This window comes from Macaca nemestrina, chromosome 14, assembly GCF_043159975.1.
Source record: "Macaca nemestrina isolate mMacNem1 chromosome 14, mMacNem.hap1, whole genome shotgun sequence".
NCBI lineage: Eukaryota > Metazoa > Chordata > Mammalia > Primates > Cercopithecidae > Macaca > Macaca nemestrina.
In genome coordinates this window covers 117,629,041-117,653,676 of record NC_092138.1, presented here as the reverse complement: position 1 = coordinate 117,653,676, position 24,636 = coordinate 117,629,041, and the positions used below count along the sequence as shown (strand labels likewise).

Sequence of the window (24,636 nt, the reverse complement as noted above, 5' to 3'; positions counted from 1 at the left end):
ACACTGTTTCTCGAAAGCATTTGGGGTGCAGGCTCTTGGAGCCCTGCCAGCCTGCGTGTGAATCCCGGCCCCGTGGTATCCAGCTGTGAGCCCGGAAAGAGCTTTGATTTTTGGTGCCAGTTGCTACTTCTGCTGTAGAAGGGGCCTGGTCTTGCTGGGGGTTACAGTGCCTGGCACACTAGTACTGGGTGAATCATTTCTTTCCACCCCAAGCGAAGGAACCTTCACCGGAAGCTGCCAATCAGGTGGCTGCAGAGCTCAGGATTGGAAAAAGTGGTTTTGTTGGTGCAAAATGCCTTCCCAGGAGGTCAGAGTGTCACTGTGGCCTGGTCAGCCAGTGGCCAGGTAGAAAACACCCGGGTGGAGGATGCTTGGTCTCTGGGCACCTGCGGTGTGGCCGTGGTGGCTGTGGTCGGAGATAGTGGCCTTTTGAGCAGGCCCAGGGGGTCACTGTGGCCCTTGGCTCTTCTCCAGCCCCCTCGTCAGCTCCATCAGTGTGAGCAGGGGATACTGAAGAGGGCTCCCCCTTTTTTGCCTTTGTTTTGAGGAAAGGCGGGAAGAGCTGCAGGGACCTTACCTGTCTGGGTGAGACTGTGTCCTTGGTCTGAAATGCTCTCCCAGGCTGCCTGGGTCTGGGCTGGGCATCGAGGCCGGGGCGGCTAGGATGTTGCCTGCTGATGGCAGAGTCAGAATTGCACATGGCGTCTTCCAGGAGCTTGGAGAAATGAGGGTAGGCTGTCACACCCAGCACCTCCAGGAGGATGTCCAGCTGCCTGCTGGTTGGTGGGCTTTAGCTTTGGACGACCTTGTGTCTGAGGCCTGACCTGGCCACCCACTAGCTCTGTGACCTTGGGTCATCAGGTCATGCAAGCCTCAGTTTCCCCAGCGTGTCAGCCAGGCTGATACACACTGGATCTCTTGGTGGTGCGTGAGGATGGCATGAGAACCGTGTGGAGAGGGCACCTGGTCGGTACTCCTTTCCTCCCCGCCTTCTCCCCGTCGGCTGCCAGCGCTGGTTTCCAGAGCCTCCTTTCTGAATGTTTAATTGATTGATGAGTGAATTCAGAGACTCCTAAAGGTGCTGCCTGGTGGGCCGGGCCTGGCACTACCTGCGGAGCGACTTGCCGGCTCCGGGGAAGTCCATCTCCCAGGATGGCTTCAGTTCACAGACGCGTTTGAGCGCCTGCTGTGTGCTGTGTTCTGCTCCAGGGCAGGCCCCCGGTGGGGACGGGGCAGACACGGCCCCTGCTGTCCTGCTCCCGTGAAGTTGACTTCCCAGCAAGGGGTGAGAGAGACACCTGGCTCACGTGTGGGACATGTTGGAGGTGTACCAGCTCGGCGGTGGCCTGGCATAGCTCCTGGCAGCCCCGTAAAGCTGTCTGGATCAGGCACCGGTAAGTGAGAGGAAGAGACCCAGAGAAGTTGCCATCGGCCCCAGGATCACACAGCAGCGGCAGAGTTCCTACCAGCCCTGCCGCTCTCGATCTCCCAAGCGAATGTCCCTAACCACGGCCCCAGCCTGCCCCGTCACTTCCCGACTACAAGCGGGCTGGGGGCGTGGCTTCCCCTTAAAAGAGGAGGAAGGAGGCTCAGGCGGGAAGTGACTTGGCCCTGCAGCCGGCCTGGGAGGGACGGGGTGTCTCCTGTCACCCGGTCTGGCTGTTTCCATTGAGTCACCTGCCTTGTCTTGGGTGCGGCCAGGGGAGGAACAGGTTGATTCTCCTCCTCGTGCTGAGCTGAGCGGAAAGGTCTGTGACAGGACCTCCTGTTTATGTAGAACCTGGTCTTCAAGGGCGCCCCGGTTAGAAAAACATGTTTAAAAACATGCAGCGTCCGAGGAGTTCAGATCACCTGAGGTCAGGAGTTCAAGACCAGCCTGGCCAACATGGCAAAACCCCTGTCTCTACTAAAAATACAGAAATTACCCAGGCGCAGTGGCATGTGCCTGTAACACCAGCTACTTTGGAAGCTGAGGCAGAAGGATCCTTTGGGGATCCTTTGAACCCAGGAGACGGAAGCTGCAGTGAGCCAAGATCGTGTCACTGCACTCTGGGCCTGGGCAACAAAGTGAGACTCTGTCTCAAAAAAACAAAAAAAACAAAAAACCCAGGCAGTGTCAAATAGAAAGTCTCACCTACTCAGACTGGGGAGACTTCAGGAACAGGAAGGCCTGGGGCAGAGACTGGGGTGGGAGCCTGGAGAGTTCTGAAGGAAGCTGGCTCCTTGGGGCAGGCCCCGCCTCTGAACAGCGGCCAACATGTTTTCCATTGAAAAAAATAATAATAGAGAAAGAGAGAGAGAAAGAAAACAGCGTTCCTGGCAGGAAGAGGGTAGGGCAGGGCAGGGCAGGGCAGGGCAGACAGTGCACTGGGGAAGTGCTTCCACAGGGCAGAGCTGGGCATGGGGACCCCCAGATGTGGGCAGCAAACTGGAGACCCCACGGGAGCCGGAACTGGCCTCGTTCCTCATTCCCTGCACCTGCAATGGGCAGTGGCGGCCCCTGGTGCCCACTGGGCAGTTCCAGGCCGGGCCGAGGGACTGCACCCTTTTGCTGTGGGGAGGGGACCTTTCCTGTTTCATGTCTCGTCTATAAATAGTGAAAGGATGTGGCTTTGCAGAATCGATTGGGTGTCTAGCTTGCCTTCCTCAATAATGCAGCGATGACAGCTCATGCTCAGGACGCTGCTGTTACCCAGCCTCGTAAAAGCCCTGGCAGGCGGCCGCCCACCCTCCAGGTGTGCCAGTGCCGTTTCATCCCCAGCGCACCGGTGGGAACGCTGTGGCTGCGAGGGCGTGGGGATCTGAGGCAGGCTGGCGTCAGCGTTCACCTTCATGTGCAGGCGTCTCCAGAACTTTCCGGATCTTTCCCGGGGCTGAGGAGGAAATACCAGCAGCTTTCACGAGCGGCTGGCTTTGGGGCATCACACCTGTGGGCCAGGATGCTTTTGATGGCCTGGAGTTTCCCAGGCAGCACTGGGGCTTTCTTCCGTGGGACCCAGAGCTCCGAGGGGATGCGAAGCAGGGCTGGCTCTGATTTGCTGTGCTCCCCACACTGTCTCCTCCCTGGGCCTCAGTTTCCCCATCTGTCTGTAATTCCCTTCCAACGACAGCCAGCGGGACCCTGCGTCGGGCTGAAGGCGTGGTGGTGGCCGTGGGCCCTGCGGCAAGGCCTGCACTGGGCTCGGTGGTCTCCCCAGCTGGGGATGGGGCAGTGGCTGCAGGGGTAGGAGGGCGGAGGGAAGCCCTTTTTCAAAGTTGCCTGGTTGGGTTCTCCTTGTGGCCCTGCCCCACCCCACCCTGCTCCCTGGGAGCAAAGGGAGCTAAGGACTAGATTTGGGGGATGCATCTGTATATGGGGGGATTCTGGGGAGGGACTGGGGGGCTCTGATGTGCTGGGGGTGCCCAGGGGAGGCTTTGCCTCCGACACCCACACTTACTCATGTTACAAAATTTGCCTTTCTTTTGTTTGTTTGTTTTTTGAGATGGAATCTTGCTCTGTCACCCAGACTGGAGTGCAGTGATGCAATTTTGGCTCACTACAACCTCCGCCTCCCACATTCAAGTGATCCTCCTGAGTAGCTGGGACTACAGGCGCACACCACCACTCCCAGCTAATTTTTGTATTTTTAGTAGGGACAAGATTTTACCATATTGGTCAGGCCGGTCTCCAACTCCTGACCTCAGGTGATCCACCTGCCTCGGCCTCTCAAAGTGCTGGGATTACAAGCGTGAGCCACCGTGCACGGCCACTTTTTTTGTTTTTGGAGATGGGGTCTCACTCTGTCACACAGGCTGGAGTGAAGTGGTGAGATCATGGCCGACTGCATCCTCAAACTCCTGGGCTCAAGCGATCCTCCTGCCTCCGCCTCCAGAGTAGCTGGGACTACAGGTGTGCACCACCGTGCCTGACCAATTTTTAAATTTTTTGTAGAGGTGGGATCTTGCTATGTTGCCCAGGCTGAAAATGTGGCTTTTGAACTAAAGCGTGCTGTTCATTGGCATCTAACACATTCACAAGTTCATTCAACCATTGTCTAGTTCTAGGACTTTCTCACTGCACACAACAGAAACTGTACCCAAATACCGTCACTCTTCCCTGACTGCCCCAGCCCCTGGCAACCACTAACCCGCTTTCTGTCTCTATGAATTTGCCTCTTCTGGACATTGCCTCTGAATGGAATTGTACTGAGGGCGGTCTTTGGCCCCCGGCTTCTTTCACTGAGCGTGATGTGTTTAAGGTTCATCCGTGCCACGCATGGACTAGAACTGCATTCTTCTGAGGACTAGATTTTAGCCGCCAAAAGCATCAGGGACTGGCTAGAGGGGGCCACCAGCATCCCAGTTCCCAGACAGTCCAGAGGAGGCGATTTTTGGGAGGTCATCCAGGGTGGTTTCCCGGAAGAGATGGTGCTCGCTCTGGGCCGGTGCGGCCACCCAGCAGCCACAGAGCCCCCTGGAGTGAGTCCTGGCATGTTCCCAGGTGAATCTGTAGGATGGTCTGGCATGCCTGCGGCCCCTGCCCAGCTCAGGACTCCGAGACAGGTTCACAATCTGTCCCCGGGCCTCACTCACGTCAGCCGCCAAGCTCTTCAGCATCCCTCAGCCCACAGGAGGCACATAATGGGGCCACGGTCACTCAGCTCCCACACGCCTGGTGCTGTAAGAATGCAGGGTAGATGGTCTTTATTGAGCGTCTACTACATGCTGGACCCTGGGGCATGGGTGGGCACGGCAGCTGCAGGCCCCCCTGGGCAGGGGAGGAGCACGCCGCTTCAGAACCAGGCCGCAGGACGGACGGGCTTGGCCACAAGCTGGGGGTGGACACTGCAGCCTCCATGGCCTCCTGCGTGCAAAGTCAGTGCTGTGGGACCCCACCTGGATGCCCCTGCCGTGGCCTTCAAGTGAGGCCCACCACAGAGCAGCTTCCACGCTGGCTGGGACAGGGTCCGCAGCAGGGAGCTCCAGACCAAAGGAGGGCAGGGGCTGGGGCAGCGGGGGGCGGTGAGGCTTTGGACGCATCCAGGGGCAGGCCAGGCATCTCAGCCCCCACCCGCCTGGTCGACCTGTTCCGGGGCTTTCTCTTCCCTGGACAGAGCCCGGTGTGGTTTTCTCCAGGCTGCTTCTCCCCCTGGACCCTCAGGGTCAGCTTAGAGTGACTGGCTATGCCCTGGCCGAGACCCTGGCCCGTGTGACACAGGAGAGGGCTAGGAGCCTGGCCCCTCACTCTGAGTCACAGATGGCATCCTCTCTGAGTTGCCCTTGGGACAGGGAAGCGCCATGTTCCCTGCAGGGCACCAGGCCAGCCAGTGGCCCTTGACACCGAGGCCCCGTATGCAGGCAGCTGGGGGACGTCTCCCTGTCAGGCGGATGCGTGAGTGTTAGCATCGGGGTGCCTGGTTGCCCCAGTGGTGGTGGTGCAGGGTAGTTGGGCGGTCCCAGCGTTTTGGGGTTGCTTTCTGTGTATCTCCGAGACCTGTGGAATTCTGGGAGGAGAAACTCCCCAACAGTGTCCTCAGTGCACCCCCCAACCCTGCACCCATTGCCCCTGGGAGGGAGATTTCTGTAGAGGCCTCGTCTCTGAACCCCCAACTCACAGGCTCAGGGGCCCAGGATTGGGGGCATCTTGCAGTCTACACTCCAGATTAGCTCAAACGGTTAAACAAGGCCCTCTCCGCATGCCCTCCCTAATGCAAAGTGGTGGCTTTGCGTGGGTCCCCAAGGGGCCTTGTGAACCCTGGGGGCCCAGCCCCTCCCACCTGGCTGCACCCCTTAGGCGGGAGATCCCATCCTGCAAGTCCCCAGCCCTCAGCCTCAGCTGCAGCCCAGACGCCAGGGCTCTCGGGGGCGGGGGTGAGGCAGCAGTTCCCTGAGGTCTGGCCTGTGGGGCTGCCCTGCTGTGGTTCCTGCAATTTCCTGGAAGGAGGTCTGGGGCCTGGTGTCCAGTGGGGCCTGTGGGGAGGGACTAGGGGGGTTCTGTGGGGAGGGAGTGGGGGGCTCTGTGGGGAGGGAGTGGGGGGCTCTGTGGGGAGGGACTGGGGAGGCCCTGTGGGGAGGGACTGGGGGGCTCTCTGGGGAGGGACTGGGGGCTCTGTGGGGAGGGACTGGGGGGTTCTCTGGGGAGGGACTGGGGGGCTCTCTGGGGGGGACTGGGGGGTTCTCTGGGGGGGACTGGGGATTCTGTGGGGAGGGACTGGGGGGCCCTGTGGGGAGGGAGTGGGAGGCCCTGTGGGGAGGGACTGGGGAGGCCCTGTGGGGAGGGACTGGGGGGTTCTGTGGGGAGGGACTGGGGGCTCTCTGGGGAGGGACTGGGGGACTCTGTGGGGAGGGAGTGGGGGGCTCTTTGGGGGGGGACTGGGGGTTCTGTGGGGAGGGACTGGGGGGCTCTTTGTGGGGGACTGGGGGTTCTCTGGGGAGGGACTGGGGGACTCTGTGGGGAGGGTCTGGGGGCTCTCTGGGGGGGGACTGGGGGGTTCTCTGGGGGGGACTGGGGATTCTGTGGGGAGGGACTGGGGGGCCCTGTGGGGAGGGAGTGGGAGGCCCTGTGGGGAGGGACTGGGGAGGCCCTGTGGGGAGGGACTGGGGGGTTCTGTGGGGAGGGACTGGGGGCTCTCTGGGGAGGGACTGGGGGACTCTGTGGGGAGGGAGTGGGGGGCTCTTTGGGGGGGGACTGGGGGTTCTGTGGGGAGGGACTGGGGGGCTCTTTGTGGGGGACTGGGGGTTCTCTGGGGAGGGACTGGGGGACTCTGTGGGGAGGGTCTGGGGGCTCTCTGGGGGGGGACTGGGGGGTTCTGTGAGGAGGGACTGGGGGGCTCTCTGGGGAGGGACTGGGGGGCTCTCTGGGGAGGGACTGGGGGGCTGTCTGGGGAGGGACTGGGGGGCTCTGTGGGGAGGGACTGGGGGCTCTCTGGGGAGGGACTGGGGGGCTCTCTGGGGAGGGACTGGGGGGTTCTGTGAGGAGGGACTGGGGGGTTCTGTGAGGAGGGACTGGGGGACTCTGTGGGGAGGGACTGGGGGCTCTCTGGGGAGGGACTGGGGGGCCCTGTGGGGAGGGAGTGGGAGGCCCTGTGGGGAGGGACTGGGGAGGCCCTGTGGGGAGGGACTGGGGGGTTCTGTGGGGAGGGACTGGGGGGCTCTCTGGGGGGGACTGGGGGCTCTCTGGGGAGGGACTGGGGGGCCCTGTGGGGAGGGAGTGGGAGGCCCTGTGGGGAGGGACTGGGGAGGCCCTGTGGGGAGGGACTGGGGGGTTCTGTGGGGAGGGACTGGGGGCTCTCTGGGGAGGGACTGGGGGGTTCTGTGGGGAGGGACTGGGGGGCTCTCTGGGGGGGGACTGAGGGGCTCTCTGGGGAGGGACTGGGGGACTCTGTGGGGAGGGACTGGGGGACTCTGTGGGGAGGGAGTGGGGGGCTCTTTGGGGGGGACTGGGGGGTTCTGTGAGGAGGGACTGGGGGCTCTCTGGGGAGGGACTGGGGGGCTCTCTGGGGAGGGACTGGGGGGCTCTGTGAGGAGGGACTGGGGGACTCTGTGGGGAGGGACTGGGGGCTCTCTGGGGAGGGACTGGGGGGCTCTCTGGGGAGGGACTGGGGGGCTCTGTGAGGAGGGACTGGGGGACTCTGTGGGGAGGGACTGGGGGCTCTGTGGGGAGGGACTGGGGGGCTGTCTGGGGAGGGACTGGGGGCTCTGTGGGGAGGGACTGGGGGGCTCTCTGGGGAGGGACTGGGGGCTCTGTGGGGAGGGACTGGGGGGCTGTCTGGGGAGGGACTGGGGGCTCTGTGGGGAGGGACTGGGGGGCTCTCTGGGGAGGGACTGGGGGACTCTGTGGGGAGGGACTGGGGGGCTGTCTGGGGAGGGACTGGGGGGCTCTGTGGGGAGGGACTGGGGGCTCTCTGGGGAGGGACTGGGGGGCTCTCTGGGGAGGGACTGGGGGGCTCTCTGGGGAGGGACTGGGGGGCTCTCTGGGGAGGGACTGGGGGGCTCTCTGGGGAGGGACTGGGGGGCTCTCTGGGGAGGGACTGGGGGGCTCTGATGTGCTGGGGGTGCACAGGAGAAGCTTTGCCTCTGACACCCACACCTGCAGTTCCCAGACACACGCAGCAGCCAGGCCCCATCGGGGTCCTCACAATCACAGTCTGCGAGTGCCCAGTACCGAGGGCGTCTCTGGATCAGGCCAGGCCCAGATGCTGCCCGGACCCTCCCCCAACAGAGCCTACCGCCGCGGTGGGGACCAGTGGCCACAGAACAGTCACAGGCCTCGCCTGTGCGGGGCTGTTCCGACCGCTGGGCCCGGTGGGCGCTGTTCTCACTCAGCGGGAGGCCCGCCGGCTGCTAGGGTGCTTGTTGAGATTTTCCCCCCAAGAAATCGTTGTGTTGTTGCTTCTGCTCCGCCTGGCACTGAGGTTGGCGACAGGCTCTAATGGGCAGGTGAGAGTTTGTCATCAGACCGTCATCCCTGTCTACACTGTCCCCTGGTCTGGGCGTCCGTTGTGCGTCTCTGAAGGGCTTGAATTGGTTGTTTAAAGCTGGGTAAATGCCCCCTTGACGTTCTGTTGACACTGTCAATTTGCTGAACAAACTTCCACAGGTAGCACAGGAGGCCAGCCTTGCCCTCGCCTGAGCTAAGGCTCGGGGAGGCAGGTCCTGTGTTGAGTCAGCCTTTTTGTGAGTGTAGCGGCCCGGCAGGATGCACCGGGTTTGAGAAGTGGACTCCTCGTCCCCCACCACATCCCGAAAGCCCTCAGACATGGAGGGCAGGACGAAGCCGATGGTCGCCCTCGTGCCGAGATGACAACTGGGCACAGAGGCGGTGGCTCCCGGCCTCCTGCCCTCTTCCCCATACTGGGGTCACCCAGCGTGACTCATGGCCTGAGCCACAGGCACCTGCCTGGGGAGCCACGGCGGGGAGACCCGGCTTTATTAGAGACGCGTTCGTGCCTCATCAGGTCCAAGGGAGGAGACTGGCACGTCCCTCACTTTCCCTGAAACAGGTTTCCCTACAGCCCAAGCAGACAGGTTAAGGTGCATTTGCAGACAGATGCCTTAGTAGGAGGCTGGAGCTTTCGGCCCAGAATTTTCCCTGCTGTAGTCCCACGGTCACTGAGCCTGCCCGGGGGCCCGAGGAGGTGCCATTGCCCCACCCAAGCCTCAGATGAGTGTCCTGCCCTCAACCCTGTGGGAGGCAGCAGCTCAGGCCCCGACCCTGGCCTGCCCTCTCTGAGGCCCCTGTGGCAGTGGCAGGGCAGGGACCGGGCTTGCCAAGCCGTCAAGTGGGCACAGAGACTATCTGGGAAGGAGGTGGGCGGTGAGAGCTGACTCCCCGCAGCCGGGGGATGGATGAGCCGTGTGCGGCACAGCAGGGCCACGCGGCGGGGCCCCCACAAGTTCCGCCCGGTTTCAGCTATTGACGAGCGGAAACACAGTTACTGGAAATGAGAGAGGTTTGGGGGAGCAGCCAGGGCTTGAACACGTGTGGTTTCCCTGACGGCTTTTCAGTAAGAGATGCTGAGTTCAGGCTGGGAGCTGGCTGGTGGGCGGAGGGGGCTGGGCCAGAGTCTGCCCCCTGGGCCTCCACTCTCCATCGTTACAGAGGGACCTGGGTTGGTCCCAGCTCCCAGGGTGCAGCCCCTGCCGGTGGACCCTCCTACTTCCCCTTCAGTGGTCAGAAGGAGGCTGGCTTCATTCCTGTCTGACGAAGGGCCAGGTGGGGAGGCCAGGCGGGACTGAGTGTCCAGGGTCCACGTGGTGGCGGGGCTCAGGCCGTGATGAGGTCCTGTCCTGGCAGCCTCCAAAGTCTGGCCCAGCACAGAGCTCTGCAGCTCTCTGGTGGACGGGCCTGGCTGGGCTGTCGGCAGCCCTGGGGCCAGTGGGCACTGGGAATGAAGGTGGAGGCAGGTGGGTGGCTGCAGTCCAGGCCGGCCACCCCCTCCAGACCTTCCCCCTTCCAGGCGTGGGGTGGCGCTGGGTTGACATCTCAGGCTGTGGGCCTCTTTCCCCCATGTGGGCTGTGTGACCCTGGGCCACCGCCACCTCTCTGAGGTCCCTTCCTCCTTAGGAGATGGGAGGCGGCCGGGGCCATGAAGTGTCCCCCAGGGCTCCTGACAGCGCCAGCTGCCGTCCTTGCGGCGACTGTCTCGAGTTGTTGCACTTTCTTTTGAGTTGGCAGCAGAGTCGTGGCAGCCGTGGGACATGTAGCTGGGTCTCAGGCGGCACGCCCGGCTCCCCCGGGGGTGTGTCATCTGTGTCATCCACCCTGGAGCCCCTTCCTGGTGCTGTGGAGGCCCCTCCAGGAAGGTCTCTCCCAGAGGCCAGCCCCAGCCACAGGCTCTGGGGAGACCGTGTGGGATTTGCACGAGGTTGTGATCTATTTGATCCAGGTCATGTGTGGGATTTGGGCGAGGTCCTGCGGGATTGGGTGAGGTAGTGCGAGATATTTGGGCGAGGCCACAAGGCACTGGGCGAGGCTGGGCATTATTCAGTGCCTTGGAGGGACAGAAGTTTTAGAACCTGCCAAGTCCAGCCCAAGAACCCCCAACTTTCCCCACATGGAAAGGTACCCCAGACCGTCCCCGACCTGTGCTAGCAGTCCTGGGACACCCTGGTGTCCCCCAGGTTGTGGCACTGCAGGCCCCTGCCCCGGGGGGGGGCCCTCCTCATGGGCCCCTCCCAGGGCTGCGGGCACCTGCCTGGATCCCACTTCCCAAGTGTGTGGTGCCCCAGGCGCCCGGTGACCGCGCTGGGCCTGGGCAGAGTGAGGCTCTGAGGGGGTGCCAAGGGCACAGTGGGCCTGTATGTGAGCCGGACTGGGCGCTGGGACTGGGCAGGCGAGGAGTGTTCCGAGAGGAGGATTCCTGGGCTCGGAGGCTCCTCTGTGCCTCGTGTGGTCGGAGAGCGGGGAGCCGGCAGGTGTGATGGGGATGGGGTGACCTCTGGGGCCACCACGGAAACCGCCGTCCATCTGTGGCCGAGTCGGGAGGCAGCGCAGAGGTGTCCTCATGGTTTCCCGGGACGGGCGGGAGGAGGCACAGGATGGCGGTGTCTGCCCCTGGGAGGCCAGGAGTGCGCCTCTGGCAGTGTGAGCTTCGGCTTCATCCCTCGTCCACCAGTGCTGATGCCCCGCGGGTGCCGTGGGTGAAGGGGCGTCGGTGCCCTCCTGCTGGGCGGGAGGAAGAAAGAGGAGCGGGAGTCTGGGCCTCTCTCACCCAGGGCCCTGCCCCCACCACCCTAGGGTTTTGTGTTTCGGTGGAGCCGTGAGAACGCTTTGTCTGCTCCAGACTTCCCGGTCCTGGAAGATCAGGTGGTCAGGCAGAGCATCCAGACCGTCCGGGCGGGGCTGGGGGTGCGGGGGACACGCGCCTTCCTCCTCTTTCCCAGGGAGCTTCTGCCGCTCCTGCGCCACCCTGGGAAGCTGCCCTGCCCTGCCCCGCTCTGGTCTCCATCAGCAGGAGTGGTTCTGAGCTGCCTTCAGACGCAGGTGGTGTGCTGGGCACACCTGCCCCGTTTTCTCACCTGTGAAAACGGGCCCATTACACGCCCCCAGGACGGTTGTGGGGTCCCACGAGACAGAGCTTGGAAAGCCCGAGTGTAGGTCAGGCCAGGAGGGGCGTGGGCTCAGCGTCCTCATCCCTGGGCTGGTGTGTGCCGGGCAGATGTCTAGAGGTCCTGCCCCTCCCTGCAGCATTCTTAACAAGGACGCTGGACGTGGAGCCAGCACCCCCAGGTGACTGCTCCGCTGGCTGTGGGGCTCTCTCCAGAGGAGAACAGGAGGCCCTCCGGGCAGCCCCTTCCCGCCGCCCCCAGCGACAGGATCTGTTCGGAGCAGTGGTGGGAAGTCGCCAGAAGCCTGTCAGGCGCTGGCCTGGAGCGCGGCCTGTGATGCCCGACTTCATTCGTGGAGTGTGGGTTGAGCCTTCCAGCAGCGCTGCTATGGGCCTGTCCGTTGCCTTCCCTGCCCCTGAGCCATCGTGGGGTGCAGGGCTGGACCGGGTCTTCTTGGGAGCAGAGGCCCGGCGTGTCGTGACCATCGGGGCCTCTCCAGCCCAAGAGGCTTTTCCACATGGATCCCTAGGGGCCGTTGGGGTGACCGGCATCGGGGAGGCCCAGGGCAGGATGCACATGCCTGCTTTTGGGGGGCCCGTGTGGGAAATGCCCGCGGTGGAGCAACGGGTGGGGCTCCAGCCGGCGTTTTTCATACTCCAAACAGCCTGCGGGGCACTTTGGTGACACCTGACTCCTGGTGTCCCGGAGCCTGTTGGGCTGTGCCTTGGCGTTTGGGGGAGGGGCTGGCCACATGCCCCCCAGAGCGGCCACCCCAGCTCTGCCGTTTCCACGGGCCTTCTGTCCGTCAGATGTGGGCAGCCGTTCCCACGGCGGGTGAGGGCGCCTCTGTGGGGCATTGTTTTCCCGGCTTCGGGAAAGGTGACTTCCTGGGAGGACAGGTTCTGTCCCCATCCCGCCTCCCACACAAAGGGTTTCCCTGGAGCCAGAGGAGGAAACCTGGCCTTCCTGCACTTCCTCCTCCAGCACATTTTACACTATCCGAGGATGCAACTGGGGGAAAAGATTTGCAGACAAAAGAGCCGGGGGTGCCGGCAACAGCTGTTTGGGCCGGAAAGCCCGGCCCCGGCTCAGACTCCGGCTGGGTCCCTGCTCTGTGGCGGGCCGGCCACGACCCCCGCCCCACCGGACTCAGCCCCCTGCTGCCTGCTGTCTCAGGAGTGGTGGCTGTTTGGGGCTAGCCCCTTTTCTGGGCCCCTGCCTCCCTGAAGTCTCCACTGCCCCTTTCCTCTTTCCTGGGGCCCTGGGAGGCAGGACAGGGCCCCCGCGCAGCTTTCAGCAGCTCCAGCCCAACGGCTGCAGGGGCTGAGGAAGGCCACAGCTCAGGTGGGACCACAGGTGGTGGCTGGAGGCAACCATCCCACATTGCCGCCCCCAAACTGGTGGTTTTGTGCCCCAACGGTGAGCAGGCCTGGCAGTGCTGGGCTCCTGTGGGTCCCCTCGGCCCCCTCCGTGCCTGCATCCCTCTCTCCTGTCCAAGGTGGGGAAGGAAGCTGGGAGCAGAAAGGGAAGAAAGATCCGGTGGCTGCAGGGCACCTTTCAAAGCCTCCCGGCCACTGCAGAGGCTCCAGCCAGCTGTTTGAACAGGGCTTGGGACACGGTCCTGGCAGGTTTGAGGAACCTGGGGACTTCGTTGCTGTAAATCTTTGTTCTGGGGGATTTGAGGAGGCCAGGGAAGGGGCTGTGAGCAACGAGGTTCCAGCATCTTCCCAAGGCTCCTGCATCCCCCAGGGCTGGGCTGCTTGGCCGTTCCAATGGGAGAGGACCCCAGGTGGGGCTCCCAGCCCCCTACCCAGCTCTTTTTTTTTTTTTTTTTTTTTGAGATAGAGTCTTACTCTGTTACCCAAGCTGGAGTGCAGTGGCCGGATCTCAGCTCACTGCAAGCTCCGCCTCCCGGGTTTACGCCATTCTCCTGCCTCAGGCTCCCGAGTAGCTGGGACTACAGGTGCCCGCCACCTCGCCCGGCTACTTCTCTGTGTTTTTTAGTAGAGATGGGGTTTCACCATGTTAGCCAGGATGGTCTCCATCTCCTGACCTCATGGTCCACCGGCCTCGGCCTCCCAAAGTGCTGGGATTACAGGCTTTAGCCACTGCGCCCGGCCATCCCAGCTTATTTCTTAGCAGCCAGTGCCTCCTGGAAGGTGGGTGGTGCCCACTGGGATTTGGGAAACTTGGACTGGCCTACGCCCGAGGGAGGGGCTGAGGTCTCAGGACTCCCCCTGCCCCAGAAGCCTTGGTCCGGGCTGGAGTGAGCTCGTTGGCCTCATGGAAGCCTGCCTCGGGAAGCAGTCACCCCCCTGGGTCTGGCCTTGTCTCCCCATCTCCAGTAGGGGGTCATAGTGTCCCCCCTGGCCAGTCCACATATGGCCCCATTTGCTTGGGCAGGCCGATGGGCGGGCCTGTCTGTGTGGCCCAGGTCACCTGGTGTGGGGCCCACTGTCAGTGGTGTGGGCAGAAGGTGGCCAGCTTTGCTGGGTCTTAGCAGAGTATGGCAGGATCTGGGTCTGGGGAGAGTGTGGGGGTGCCCCACCATGGCAGGAGCAGGCACAGTGGGAGCTCTAGACTCCCCTCTGGGCAGAAAACCCCTTGAGGCTGGGGGCAGGTCCTGCTGGTGAGGGAGGGGTCCCAGGGGCAGGGGCACCCTCAGGCCGGCTGCCTAGCGTTTGGCTCCTGCAGGACGTGGCCACGGGCTCCCTGGGAGCAGCAGCTGTTGGGGGTGTCTGGGGAGGAGAAGACCCCCCTTTATTGCCCTGTGAGGGGCCACACTGCTGCCAGGGAACCCTTGGGCTGCTGTGGCGGGACGATGGGCTGGGATTGGCATCGAGGCCCAAGGAGGGCAGGTGGGGCTGGACCTGTGACTGCTGGGGAAGAGGTGGGGTGTGTTAATACGCTGATTTCAGCCAGGTGGCTCCTCCCTTTCTCTTCCCAGGGAGCCGGGTGTGCAGGGTCGTTCCTTCTGCTCTAGGAACTGCGACTCCTGTGCACTGGAGCGGCCCCCGCACTGTCCCTGCCCATCCCCCACGCTGTCCCTCCCTGTCCCCCCCAATGTCCCTGCCCATCCCCCACGCTGTCCCTGCCCATCCCCCACGCTGTCCCTCCCTGTCCCCCCCAATGTCCCTGCTCATCCCCAACACTATCCCTGCCCATTCCCGCATGGTCCCTGCACATTCCCCACACCCCCACGCTGTCCCTGCCCATCCCCTGCAGTGTCCGTCCCTGTCCCCCCCAATGTCCCTGCCCATACGCCACACTGTCCCTGCCCATTCCCCAACCCCCACAAAGTCCTTACACATTCCCTGCCCCCCCGCACTGTCCTTGCCCATCCCCCTACTGTCCCTGCCCACCCCCACACTGTCCCTGCCTGTTCCCCTCTGTGTCCCTGCCTGTCCCCCTCCGTGTCCCTGTCCGGCCCCATCACTGTCCCTGCCCATCCCCCTACTGTCCCTGTCCATCCTTGCACTTTCCCTGCCCATCCCGGCACTGTCCCTGCCCGTCCCCCCACTGTCCCTACCTGTCCCCCCACTGTCCCTGCCTGTACCCCCACTGTCCCTGCCTGTCCCCCCCACCGCCCCTGCCCACCCCCCACCACCCCTGCCCACCCCCCACCGCCCCTGCCCACCCCCACCACCCTGCCCACCCACCCCCCACTGTCCCTGCCCATCCCCCCACTGTCTGTCCATCCCTGCCTTGGGAGGTGCTGTCACCTGTTGGAACCGTGGGAAGCACCCCCGCCCGCCGCCGCCCAGGGTCTCTGGTTCCTGTTGCTGGTGCAGCGAGGGCCACAGCACCCACCCCCCCCAGCTGGCTTGGGTTCAGCTGACCCCGTGCCCCCACCCTTCTGTTCGACCTGAGCCTGTACCCCCATCCCTGGCCCTGCATGACCATAAACTCCTTGAGGGGAGGAACTGAGTGAGTCCTGCCCCCACTGAGTTCCTCTTGCCCCTCCTTCTCATTTTGGGGCGGAGGGAACTGTCATCTGTCCCCTAGGGGCGGCAGATGGCTGCTTAGCTTAGAAAGGAAAACAGCACAATTTAGAATTAGTCCTGGGTGAAAGGTCGAGGCAGCATCTGCCTCCCGCTGCTTTCTGGAGTCGCATTTCTATGGAGTGGGCCTGGCAGGGAGGGTGGGAGCAGCACAGTGGAAATACTGAGGCGGGAACCAAGCAGAGGCGGTGGCGGTGGAGGTGGTGGTGCTGGCACAGCAGGTGCCGGGGCCACTTGGCACCCTCCCCCCCCAGCCCTCCTGGAGCCCCCGCCCGCTGCTTACCTGCGGGGGCCCAGACAGGACAGGTTAGCCCTGCACTGCCAGGCCACTGAGTGTGGGGGATGGGACAGGCAGGTACCAGGTGACCCTAAGAGGGAGGCACAGAAGAGGAGTCTGTGGGGGCACACCTGGCGTGGGCTGGGTCTCCGCCGTGGGAGCCCGAGAGCTGGGTGGCTTGGTGGACAGGGCAGCTGTCTCATCCAGTCGGGGGAGACTGGCGTTGCCTATCTCAAGCCCCCCTTTTTAGCCCCAGAGGGGTCTCCCCACCGCCCGACAGGAGGAGATAAGGGGACGGTGGAGGGTGGGGTGCGGGTCACTCATGGAAGCGCTGAGGATCCCCGTGGGCGAGGCGGCTGTTGGGTGCCACCTTACTTGGCCAAGCCCTGGCACCCGACTCACGGTTCACACCCGCCTGCCCGCCGGGACAGCATTGAAGACAGAGTGGCCTGGGTACTGGGGGTGTGGCCAGTGCCAGGGCCATGAGGGGTTTGGTCACAGGCTGGTGGTCCTGGCCATGGCCAAGCTGCTGGCCTGAGGTCCCTCCCACCTTCTCAGGGACGTCTGGGTGCTGTGTGGAGGGCAGGTGTCAGATGTCTGTAGGCGCTCCAGCTCTGTGGCCAGGTGGGAGAGAGGTGCAGACCGGCGGGGGGCATAGGCTGGAGGCTGCCCACAGCAGCAGCGGGAGACTGTGCCCAAAGCTGCCCCCCACACCTGGCTCAGAACATTCTCCAGGCTCGGCCGGTTCCCTGCCCCTAGCACATCCTGCAGCACCTCCAGGCCGTGGCTGTGGGGCTGGGGCGGGGGCCTTCCCTGTGGTGTCCGGTGCCCAGGCTGGGAGTGGGGGCGGACAATGGGCCCTCTCAGCCTGCATTCCCCCATGGGAGCCTCCTCAGGCCTCCGGCTGGGGCTCCTGCCCCACCCGCTGGGAGCAGCTGCCGCCACGTCCGACACCTGCTCCCAGCTGCCCTTTGTCCGAGCACCGACGCCTGATTTATGGGGCGTGTTTTCCTCTTGCTGGCCTGGCGTGATACAGCCTCGTTAACTGGGATGCGTTTGGTTGGGCAGATTCTCCCACAGTCCTCCACGTTGGGTGGGGAGTGGGGCCTGGTGTCCGGGCAGAGCGTCGTGGTCCATCTGGGGACAACCTATGTCCGGTGACCTCAGGACACTTGGCGGGAGACTGCTCTAGGGGCTTGGACCACCACTGTGTCCCCCTGGGGTCCCCCCTGGGCAGCTCATGTGGAGTCCCCTAAAGCTGTGGGGTGGGCCTCCCCTGCCCCTCTCCCCGTCTTGCCCAGCAGGTGAGCTTTTCCCGCTCCTTGGAGCCTTGAGGGCCCGGGAGGCAGGGGACCGGCTTGCATGGGCCAGGCTGAGGAAGCTCCAGCCCCTGCTTTGATGGCCCAGCGCCCTGTGTCCTGCACCCACCCCCTGCCGACTTCGTCAGCGGCTGGGAAAGAAAAAAGGGCCTTTTCTCCAAGCGGGAGCCGTGGCCAACTCCTGCCTGACAATGGAGCGTTTATGTGGAGGGAGGGCCCCTCCTGAGGCCACAGCCCAGCCCAGCCTGTGGGCTCCACGGGTTCCCAGCGGCAGCTCTGCCTCGGGGACCAGCCAGCCTGTAACTGGATCTGAGCGCAGTGGGAACCACGCCTGCCCTCCCCACAGGTGCCCGGAGAGGCAGGTCTGTCGCTGCAGCCCCGGAGTGACCGGCCACACAGGATGGGGGAGGGGGAGCTTCATTCCAGGGCTGTGCCCGTCACTCACTGGGCTGGTGGGAGCCGTAGCAAGGGCCGAGTGAACTCCCCAGAGCCCCTTTGGAGGGGGTGACATGTGTTTTCTTTAAGCCAGTTGGTTTGGGACTTTTGGCTTCTGGCAACAGATGGTCGGCCAGAGTGGCCCTTTTGCGTTCTCTCTACCCAAGCCGTGGCCACGGGTAAAAGCCTTCAGGGAAGACAGATGTCTCCTGGGCCTTTGGGACAGGGGCGTGGCTGGCTGCTGAGAAACGCACAGGAACCGCGCCCCCAGCCTCCACAAGCCCCTCAGGGTAAGGCCCCCCCCAGGCCACTGTCACACATATCACAGGTTTGATTGGAGACACTGGGGTGGGAATAAGCGAGAGAGGAAGCGAGGACTTGGGGGGCCGGTGGGGGTCCCGTGCGAAGCTGGCAGCTTCAGGGCCGGTCCTGGGGCAGGTGGCCGCCGCAGCCTCCCACCCAGGTAGGCTCTGGAAGGCAGGACGGTTCCCCCTGTACATCCCATCTAGAGGAGGCCACACCCACCCAGGGCCTGAGCTGTGGGGCCGCTGCCTTCCCAGGCCGCTGGGGCTGCTGGGGGCTGGTGGCATGTTCTGCTTCAGAGGCTTCACTACTGGGAAGAGCGGCGCCTGGCGGGTCCCAGACCTTCCCCCGAAGCGTAAGGCCAGGAGGTGACTGGGGCCAGAGATTTATGACCACAGCAGGTGGCTGGGGGGGCAGGCTCTGCGCCCGTCACCACAGGGAACAGGTGAGACCAGGCCTGGGCGGAGATGCAGGACCGCTCCCCTGGCTCCCCTTGTTCTGTCTGAGCCTGGACTGTGTGTCCAGGGTGAGGAGCGGCCTTTCGCCCACCCTGATGGGGCTGCAGAGACCTGGCAGAGGGGCGTCCTCCTGGCACCTTGGTTTCCCTGGCTGTAATGTGGATGCTTCTGCTCCCGGCCGATGTGCCTGGATGTGTGTTATGAAGACTCGATGTGGAAAGAGAAACGTGTCCAGGGGCTGAGCATGGGCAGGGAATGGGCTGACCTGCATCCCCAGTGTGGTCTCAGCGTTAGGTGTCCCATCAGAAAGCCTTCTTGGCCGGGTGCGGTGGCTCACGCCTGTAATTGCAGCACTTTGGGAGGCCGAGGCGGGCGGATCATAAGGTCAAGACATCAAGAGCATCCTGACCAACATGGAGAAACCCCGTCTCTACTAAAAATACAAAAATTAACTGGGTGTGGCCGGGTGCGGTGGCTCAAGCCTGTAATCCCAGCACTTCGGGAGGCCAAGACGGGCGGGTCACGAGGTCAGGAGATCGAGACCATCCTGGCTAACATGGTGAAACCCCGTCTCTACTAAAAAATACAAAAAACTAGCCGGGTGAGGTGGTGGGCGCCTGTAGTCCCAGCTACTTGGGAGGCTGAGGCAGGAGAATGGCGGGAACCCGGGGGGCGGAGCTTGCAGTGAGCTGAGATCCGGCCACTGCACTCCAGCCTGGGCGACAGAGCGAGACTCCTTCTCAAAAAAAAAAAAAAAAAAAAAAATTAGCTGGGCGTGGTGTTGGGTGCCTGTAGTCCCAGCTATTCAGGAGGCTGAGGCAGGAGAATCGCTTGAACCTAGGAGGCAGAGGTTGCAGTGAGCCGAGATCACACCACTGCACTCCAGCCTGGGCAACAGAGCGAGATTCCGTCTCAAAAAAAAAAAAAAAAAAAAGAGGCTTCCATGTAGGAAGGGGCACGGGAAGGTGAACCACGCTTTCCACAGCTGCCATCATGTTGACACCTGAAGGTTGGAAAAACCACGACCTTCGTTACTGCCCAAGCAATGCCTGTTCGCTGTAGCAAAGCCGGAAAGAAAAGCAGATAGGCCTGCAGACCCGGAGGCCCTACGGAGCTGATGTGCATGGCTTCTCTCCATGGCTCTCTGCGGGTGTAGACCCAGACCCCTGCCTGGGCTGTGGAGTCCAAGCTGGGTCCTGCTGGAATATCCTAGTATCTAGCTTGTTCCCCCAGTTAGCAGTCGTTTTCCTTTCTCTCTCTCTCTTTTTTTTTTTTTTTTTTTTTGAGTCTTGCTCTGTCGCCCAGGCTGGAGTGCAGTGGCGTGATTTCGGCTGGCTACAACCTCTGCCTCCCGGATTCAAGCGATTCTCCTGCCTCAGCCTCATTTAGTGACATTCAGTACATTCCTAAAGTTGTGCAATCACGGCATCTGTCTAGTTCCAGAGCATTTCGTCAGCCCTAAGGGAGCCCTGCTAAGCAGCCATCTCGCCCGTGCCCGGGGTGTGGGGGGAGGCAGCTGTGCCCATGACAGGTGCCCGGTGCTGACTGGTGGGGGCGCCGGGGAAGCAGGTGGGAACTAACTGCCCTGGCACATCTGCCAACAGCTGTGGCGGGGCCTTCGTGGGCCCGCGATGCCAGGACCCCAACCCGTGCCTCAGCACCCCCTGCAAGAACGCCGGGACATGCCACGTGGTGGACCGCGGAGGCATGGCAGACTACGCCTGCAGCTGTCCCCTGGGCTTCTCTGGGCCCCTCTGCCTCACGCCCCTGGACAACGCTTGCCTCACCAACCCCTGCCGTAATGGGGGCACCTGCGACCTGCTCACGCTCACGGAGTACAAGTGCCGCTGCCCGCCCGGCTGGTCAGGTGAGGGAGGACCCACAGCCCAAGGGGTGGGCAGACCCAGGCCCGCCACCAGCTGCCCATGCAACTCGAGGTACTTGGCGGGATCCAGGCCCGTGTCTGTGACACGGAAGTAATTGGGAGCCCCTGACCCAGGGTCCCCACCCCACTCCTAGCCCCAGAGTCACCTCGTTTTCAGCTGCTTGCTCTGGCCCAACCCTTGCTGTCCCTGCTTCTGCGAGACAAGGGGAGCCTCTGTGTCCAGGCTGCCCCTGCCCCCTTCCTCCTGCCATGCACTGACCCTCACCTGTTAGGGTGAAGGGTGTCTGGAGGTGTCAGCTCTGGGAGGAGACGGCCCGGGCTCAGGCCTCTTGGGACCTGTGGTCCTTCATCTACCAAAGGTGACCGGTCTCACAGCAGGTCCTGAGGATCAAATGTGATAGCACCTAGGCTGGCACTTCCAGGGGGCCTGAAGGGAGGGAAGGCCTGGCCTCGGGGAGCAGTGAGGCCAGCACAACCCTCTTATCCCCTTGTCCCCAGGGAAATCATGCCAGCAGGCTGACCCCTGCGCCTCCAACCCCTGTGCCAACGGTGGCCAGTGCCTGCCCTTCGAGGCCTCCTACATCTGCCACTGCCCACCCAGCTTCCACGGCCCCACCTGCCGGCAGGATGTCAACGAGTGCGGCCAGAACCCGGGGCTCTGCCGCCATGGAGGCACCTGCCACAACGAGGTCGGCTCCTACCGCTGCGTCTGCCGTGCCACCCACACCGGGCCCAACTGCGAGCGGCCCTACGTGCCCTGCAGCCCCTCGCCCTGCCAGAACGGGGGCACCTGCCGCCCCACGGGTGACGTCACCCACGAGTGCGCCTGCCTGCCAGGTAGTGCTACCCGCCGGCCGGGGTGCACAAGCCCCTCCCCGGCTGCCAGGCCCGAGGGGCGGGGACGGGGGCACCTGGTGTAGGGGGAGCCCTGGGAGGGCCCATGGCGGGGAGTTGGGAAGGCAGGGTGGCGAGTTCCCCAGACTGCAAGTGGTGGTGTGGCAGGGGTGGCGCGTCTGGAGCAGGGTGTGCGCTGGGAAGACACTTGCACAGGGTCTGGGTGCCAGCCTGTGTCTTTTGAGTTCCTTGGAGCTCACATTCGAGCTGTAGGACGCCCTGCCTCCCCCCAGTGCAGGCACCCTGACTTGCGCAACCCCTGGGGTTTCCCCTGCAGTGGGGCTGGGGCTGGAGAGGGTGTGGGAGCTGCGGGTTGCACTATCACTTCCCTGAACCGTGGCCCTTCCTGCTGTCCTGCTGGTCTCCTGTGGGTGGGGGTGACAGGTAGGCACAACCCCCTGCCCGTGCCTCCAGCGGCTCCCCGATCCCTGTGTTGTATGTAGGAGCCTCTGTGCTGTAGTTCTTGTTTGAGTAAATTTTGCAGCAGCTCTAGAAATAAGGAAGAGTTTGAAAAGTTTGAAAACCTCCAGTCTTGGCCAGGCACGGTGGCTCACACCTGTAATCCCAGCACTTTGGGAGGCCGAGGCAGGCGGATCACGAGGTCAGGAGATCCAGACCATCCTGGCTAACACAGTGAAACCCCGTCTCTACTAAAAATACAAAAGAAAAAAAAATTAGCCGGGTGTGTTGGCACGTACCTGTAGTCCCAGCTACTCGGGAGGCTGAGGCAGGAGAATCGCTTGAATCTGGGAGGCAGAGCTTGCAGTGAGCGGAGACCGCGCCACTGCACTCCATGCACTCCAGTCTGGGTGACAGAGCAAGACTTTGTCTCAAAAAAAAAAAAGAAAAGAAGGAAACTTCCAGTCTCAGCTGCACAGAATGGCTGTTAGGTGGGAATGGGGAGAGGGCCTTCAGGCAGGGGTGGGGCCGGGGGGTGTACAGGGTCCTGGCTGACCCACGGGTGACCCAAGGGCTGCTCCACCCCCTTGGAAGCCCCAGGCTGGCCTGGCCTCTGCAAAGGGGAAGCTCCCTGGCTGCCCAGTCAGCTGAGCCCAGCCAACTTCGTGCAGACGCCAGACGTGTGCGTTTCCTGCAAGTCACTGGGCGAGCGTGGGGTGGGGACAGGCACTCCCTGGCCGGCTTGGATTTCTGCAGGGTGGGGCGCAGAGTCCTTCTGCTGATGGGGGCTCAGATGCCTTCCTAGCAGCCATGGGACCCTAGCTGCAGTCACATGGGTTGAGGGGCCGAGCTCTCGGGGGGCTGTGGTTCAGGCTAGGGCAGGTGGGGTGTGTGCAACCTTGTCCAAGGCCACCTGTGTGCAGAGCTGACACCCTCCCACCTTGGGCAGGGTGGGTGAGAACCTCCTGGTGAGGCCCAGCAGCAGGGTGCTGGGCCTGCTCAGAGCCACTGCCTGTGCAGGGGCAGCTCAGGGCCCTGGGGAGTGGGCAGGGAGGGAAGGGGAGGGGCTGGCGGGGTTTACTTACTTGAGAGTGGGCAGATCTCACAGGCTGGGGGCTGGGCCACCCCTTCGGTGAGGGCTGTGCTCACTGCCTGCTGTGGGGTCTGGCCGTTTCAGGATGAGATAACCATCCGGGGGCCTCCGCAAATGACTCAGGCCTGCCAGACCCCAGCTTCACGTTCTCCCAGGTGGCCCCTGCACCCAGGCCCCCTGAGGGGCCCTCAGCCGCCTCTGGTGGTCAGGGAGCCCAGGAGACAGCTGTGTGTGGAGTCACGGGGAACAGAGACGCGGGCAGCCCTGAGCTTTGCAGGCCGGGGAGCTGGCTGGGATTTGGAGTCGCACAGCCTGCCTGGCACGTCAGCACTGTCTCCTCTTAGGGTCACTGGCTGAGGCTGCGTTGCAGAGGGGCCAGCTGGGGTCCACGGGGCTCTCACTGGCTTCCCCGCCCTCTTTCCCACCTGTGTTCCTCAGCCAGCACTGTGCAGGACAGCCCCGGGGTCGCAGGCCCAGCCAGGGGCCCCACCTACCTAAGAGCCGGGGTGCAGGGTCCCACACATGAGTGGGGACCGGGACTCAGGCTCCAGGCTCTGATTTTTTTTTTTTTTTTGAGACAGGGTCTGTGTCACTCAGGCTGGAGTATAGTGACACACCCTCAGCTCACTGCAGCCTTGACCTCCCAGGCTAAAACGATCCTCCTGCCTCAGCCCCTCAAGTAGCTGGGACCACAGGCGCACGCCACCATGCTTTGCTACTTCTTGTATTTTTTTTATAGAGACAGGGTTTCGCCATGTTGTCCCGGCTGGTCTTGAATGCCTGGGTGCAAGCTGTCGGGCCGCTTCAGCCTCCCAAAGTGCTGGGATTCCAGGCGGGAGCCACCGCGCCGGGGCTGGGCTCTGATTTCGGGTGCTCCCCAAGCCGTTTTGCATTTTGGATTTTGGTTGTCTCTGGCTGCCTGCCTTTGCTCCGGTCCAGTGGACGGACGGGGACGGGCAGGGTGGTGGCGGTGGCGCAATGTCTCAGAGGGAGGGGCCGAGCAGGTGGGAGCTCCAAGGGCAAGGGGGGTTCAAAGGCATCTCAGGAGGGCAGCAATTAGTAACCGGCTGCAGGTTTGGCTGTTGCCAAACGCGCCTTTCTGGGTTGATGATTGAACCAGCGGGAGTTGAGTGGATTAATAGCTAACTGGCTGCCCTGGAGGCCTGGGTGGGGCCACGCCTCGGGGGAGGGGGCCCCCGGCAGCTTGTGGAGAAGGTGGAGGAGGAGGTGGGCGCCAGAGCTCTGCCCAGGAAGGATGGGCCATCTGAGTCTCTGCAGCGTCCCCAGGGCTGCCGGGGCCCAGCCTGCCCCAACCAGCAGCCTCCCGGCCCCATGTCCCCTGCTGCTCAGAGCCCAGGCCCCAGTGTCAGCCCCCAAAGATGGGGTACATGGCCCCCCTACTGAGACATTGTAGGGAGCTCTGAGCATGCAGGCGGCACCCAGGTGTGGGAGCTGCCGGAAACTCCAAGAGACACAAGGGTTTTTATGACAGAATCTGGAACCCTGTGTTCCTGAGTCCCTGTTTAGCCAGCCCTGTCCAAAATGATTCTTTAGAGCAGGACGTGTCCCTCTGGGCACTGGAGTGAGGCAGGGGACAGGCACAGATCCCAGGGGCCCCAGGGCAGGGCCGTGGAGGCCAGGCAGTTGTGTCCAGAGCAGCGTGTTGGGGGTCCAGGCAGGAGCCGGCTTGGACCTCAGGGAAGAGGCTGACCCAGCACCTCTTGTGGCAGGCTTCACCGGCCAGAACTGCGAGGAAAATATCGACGACTGTCCAGGAAACAACTGCAAGAATGGGGGCGCCTGTGTGGACGGCGTGAACACCTACAACTGCCGCTGCCCGCCAGAGTGGACAGGTGCGTACACGGGTGGCCGCAGGGCGGGGCAGCCGGGGCGGGGCTACTACTCACTTACTGAACTGCACTCACGGGCAGAGTGCGGAGCAGCCAAGACCCTGTCCCAGGCCAGGCAGGCTGGGGTTGGCCGAGAAGGAAACATGATGGGGGGCCCCACTCCCTGTGGCCAGGGTCTGACGCCCCTCACCTC

The 24,636-nt window shown here is 63.3% G+C and overlaps 1 protein-coding gene across 2 annotated transcripts in view; it reads left to right on the top strand.

The window, feature by feature from the left end:
* The window catches only part of LOC105471936 (notch receptor 1), a 53,550-nt gene that overhangs the window by 4,351 nt on the left and 24,563 nt on the right, over positions 1 to 24,636 (top strand). Inside the window, exons 3-5 of one of the 2 annotated variants that reach the window (XM_011724792.3) lie at positions 19,927 to 20,189; positions 20,706 to 21,044; positions 24,324 to 24,446. In XM_011724792.3, the coding sequence (XP_011723094.2) occupies positions 19,927 to 20,189; positions 20,706 to 21,044; positions 24,324 to 24,446 (725 nt within the window). The remainder of the gene's footprint in view (positions 1 to 19,926; positions 20,190 to 20,705; positions 21,045 to 24,323; positions 24,447 to 24,636) is intronic. The other variant, XM_071078645.1, reaches the window with a different exon arrangement.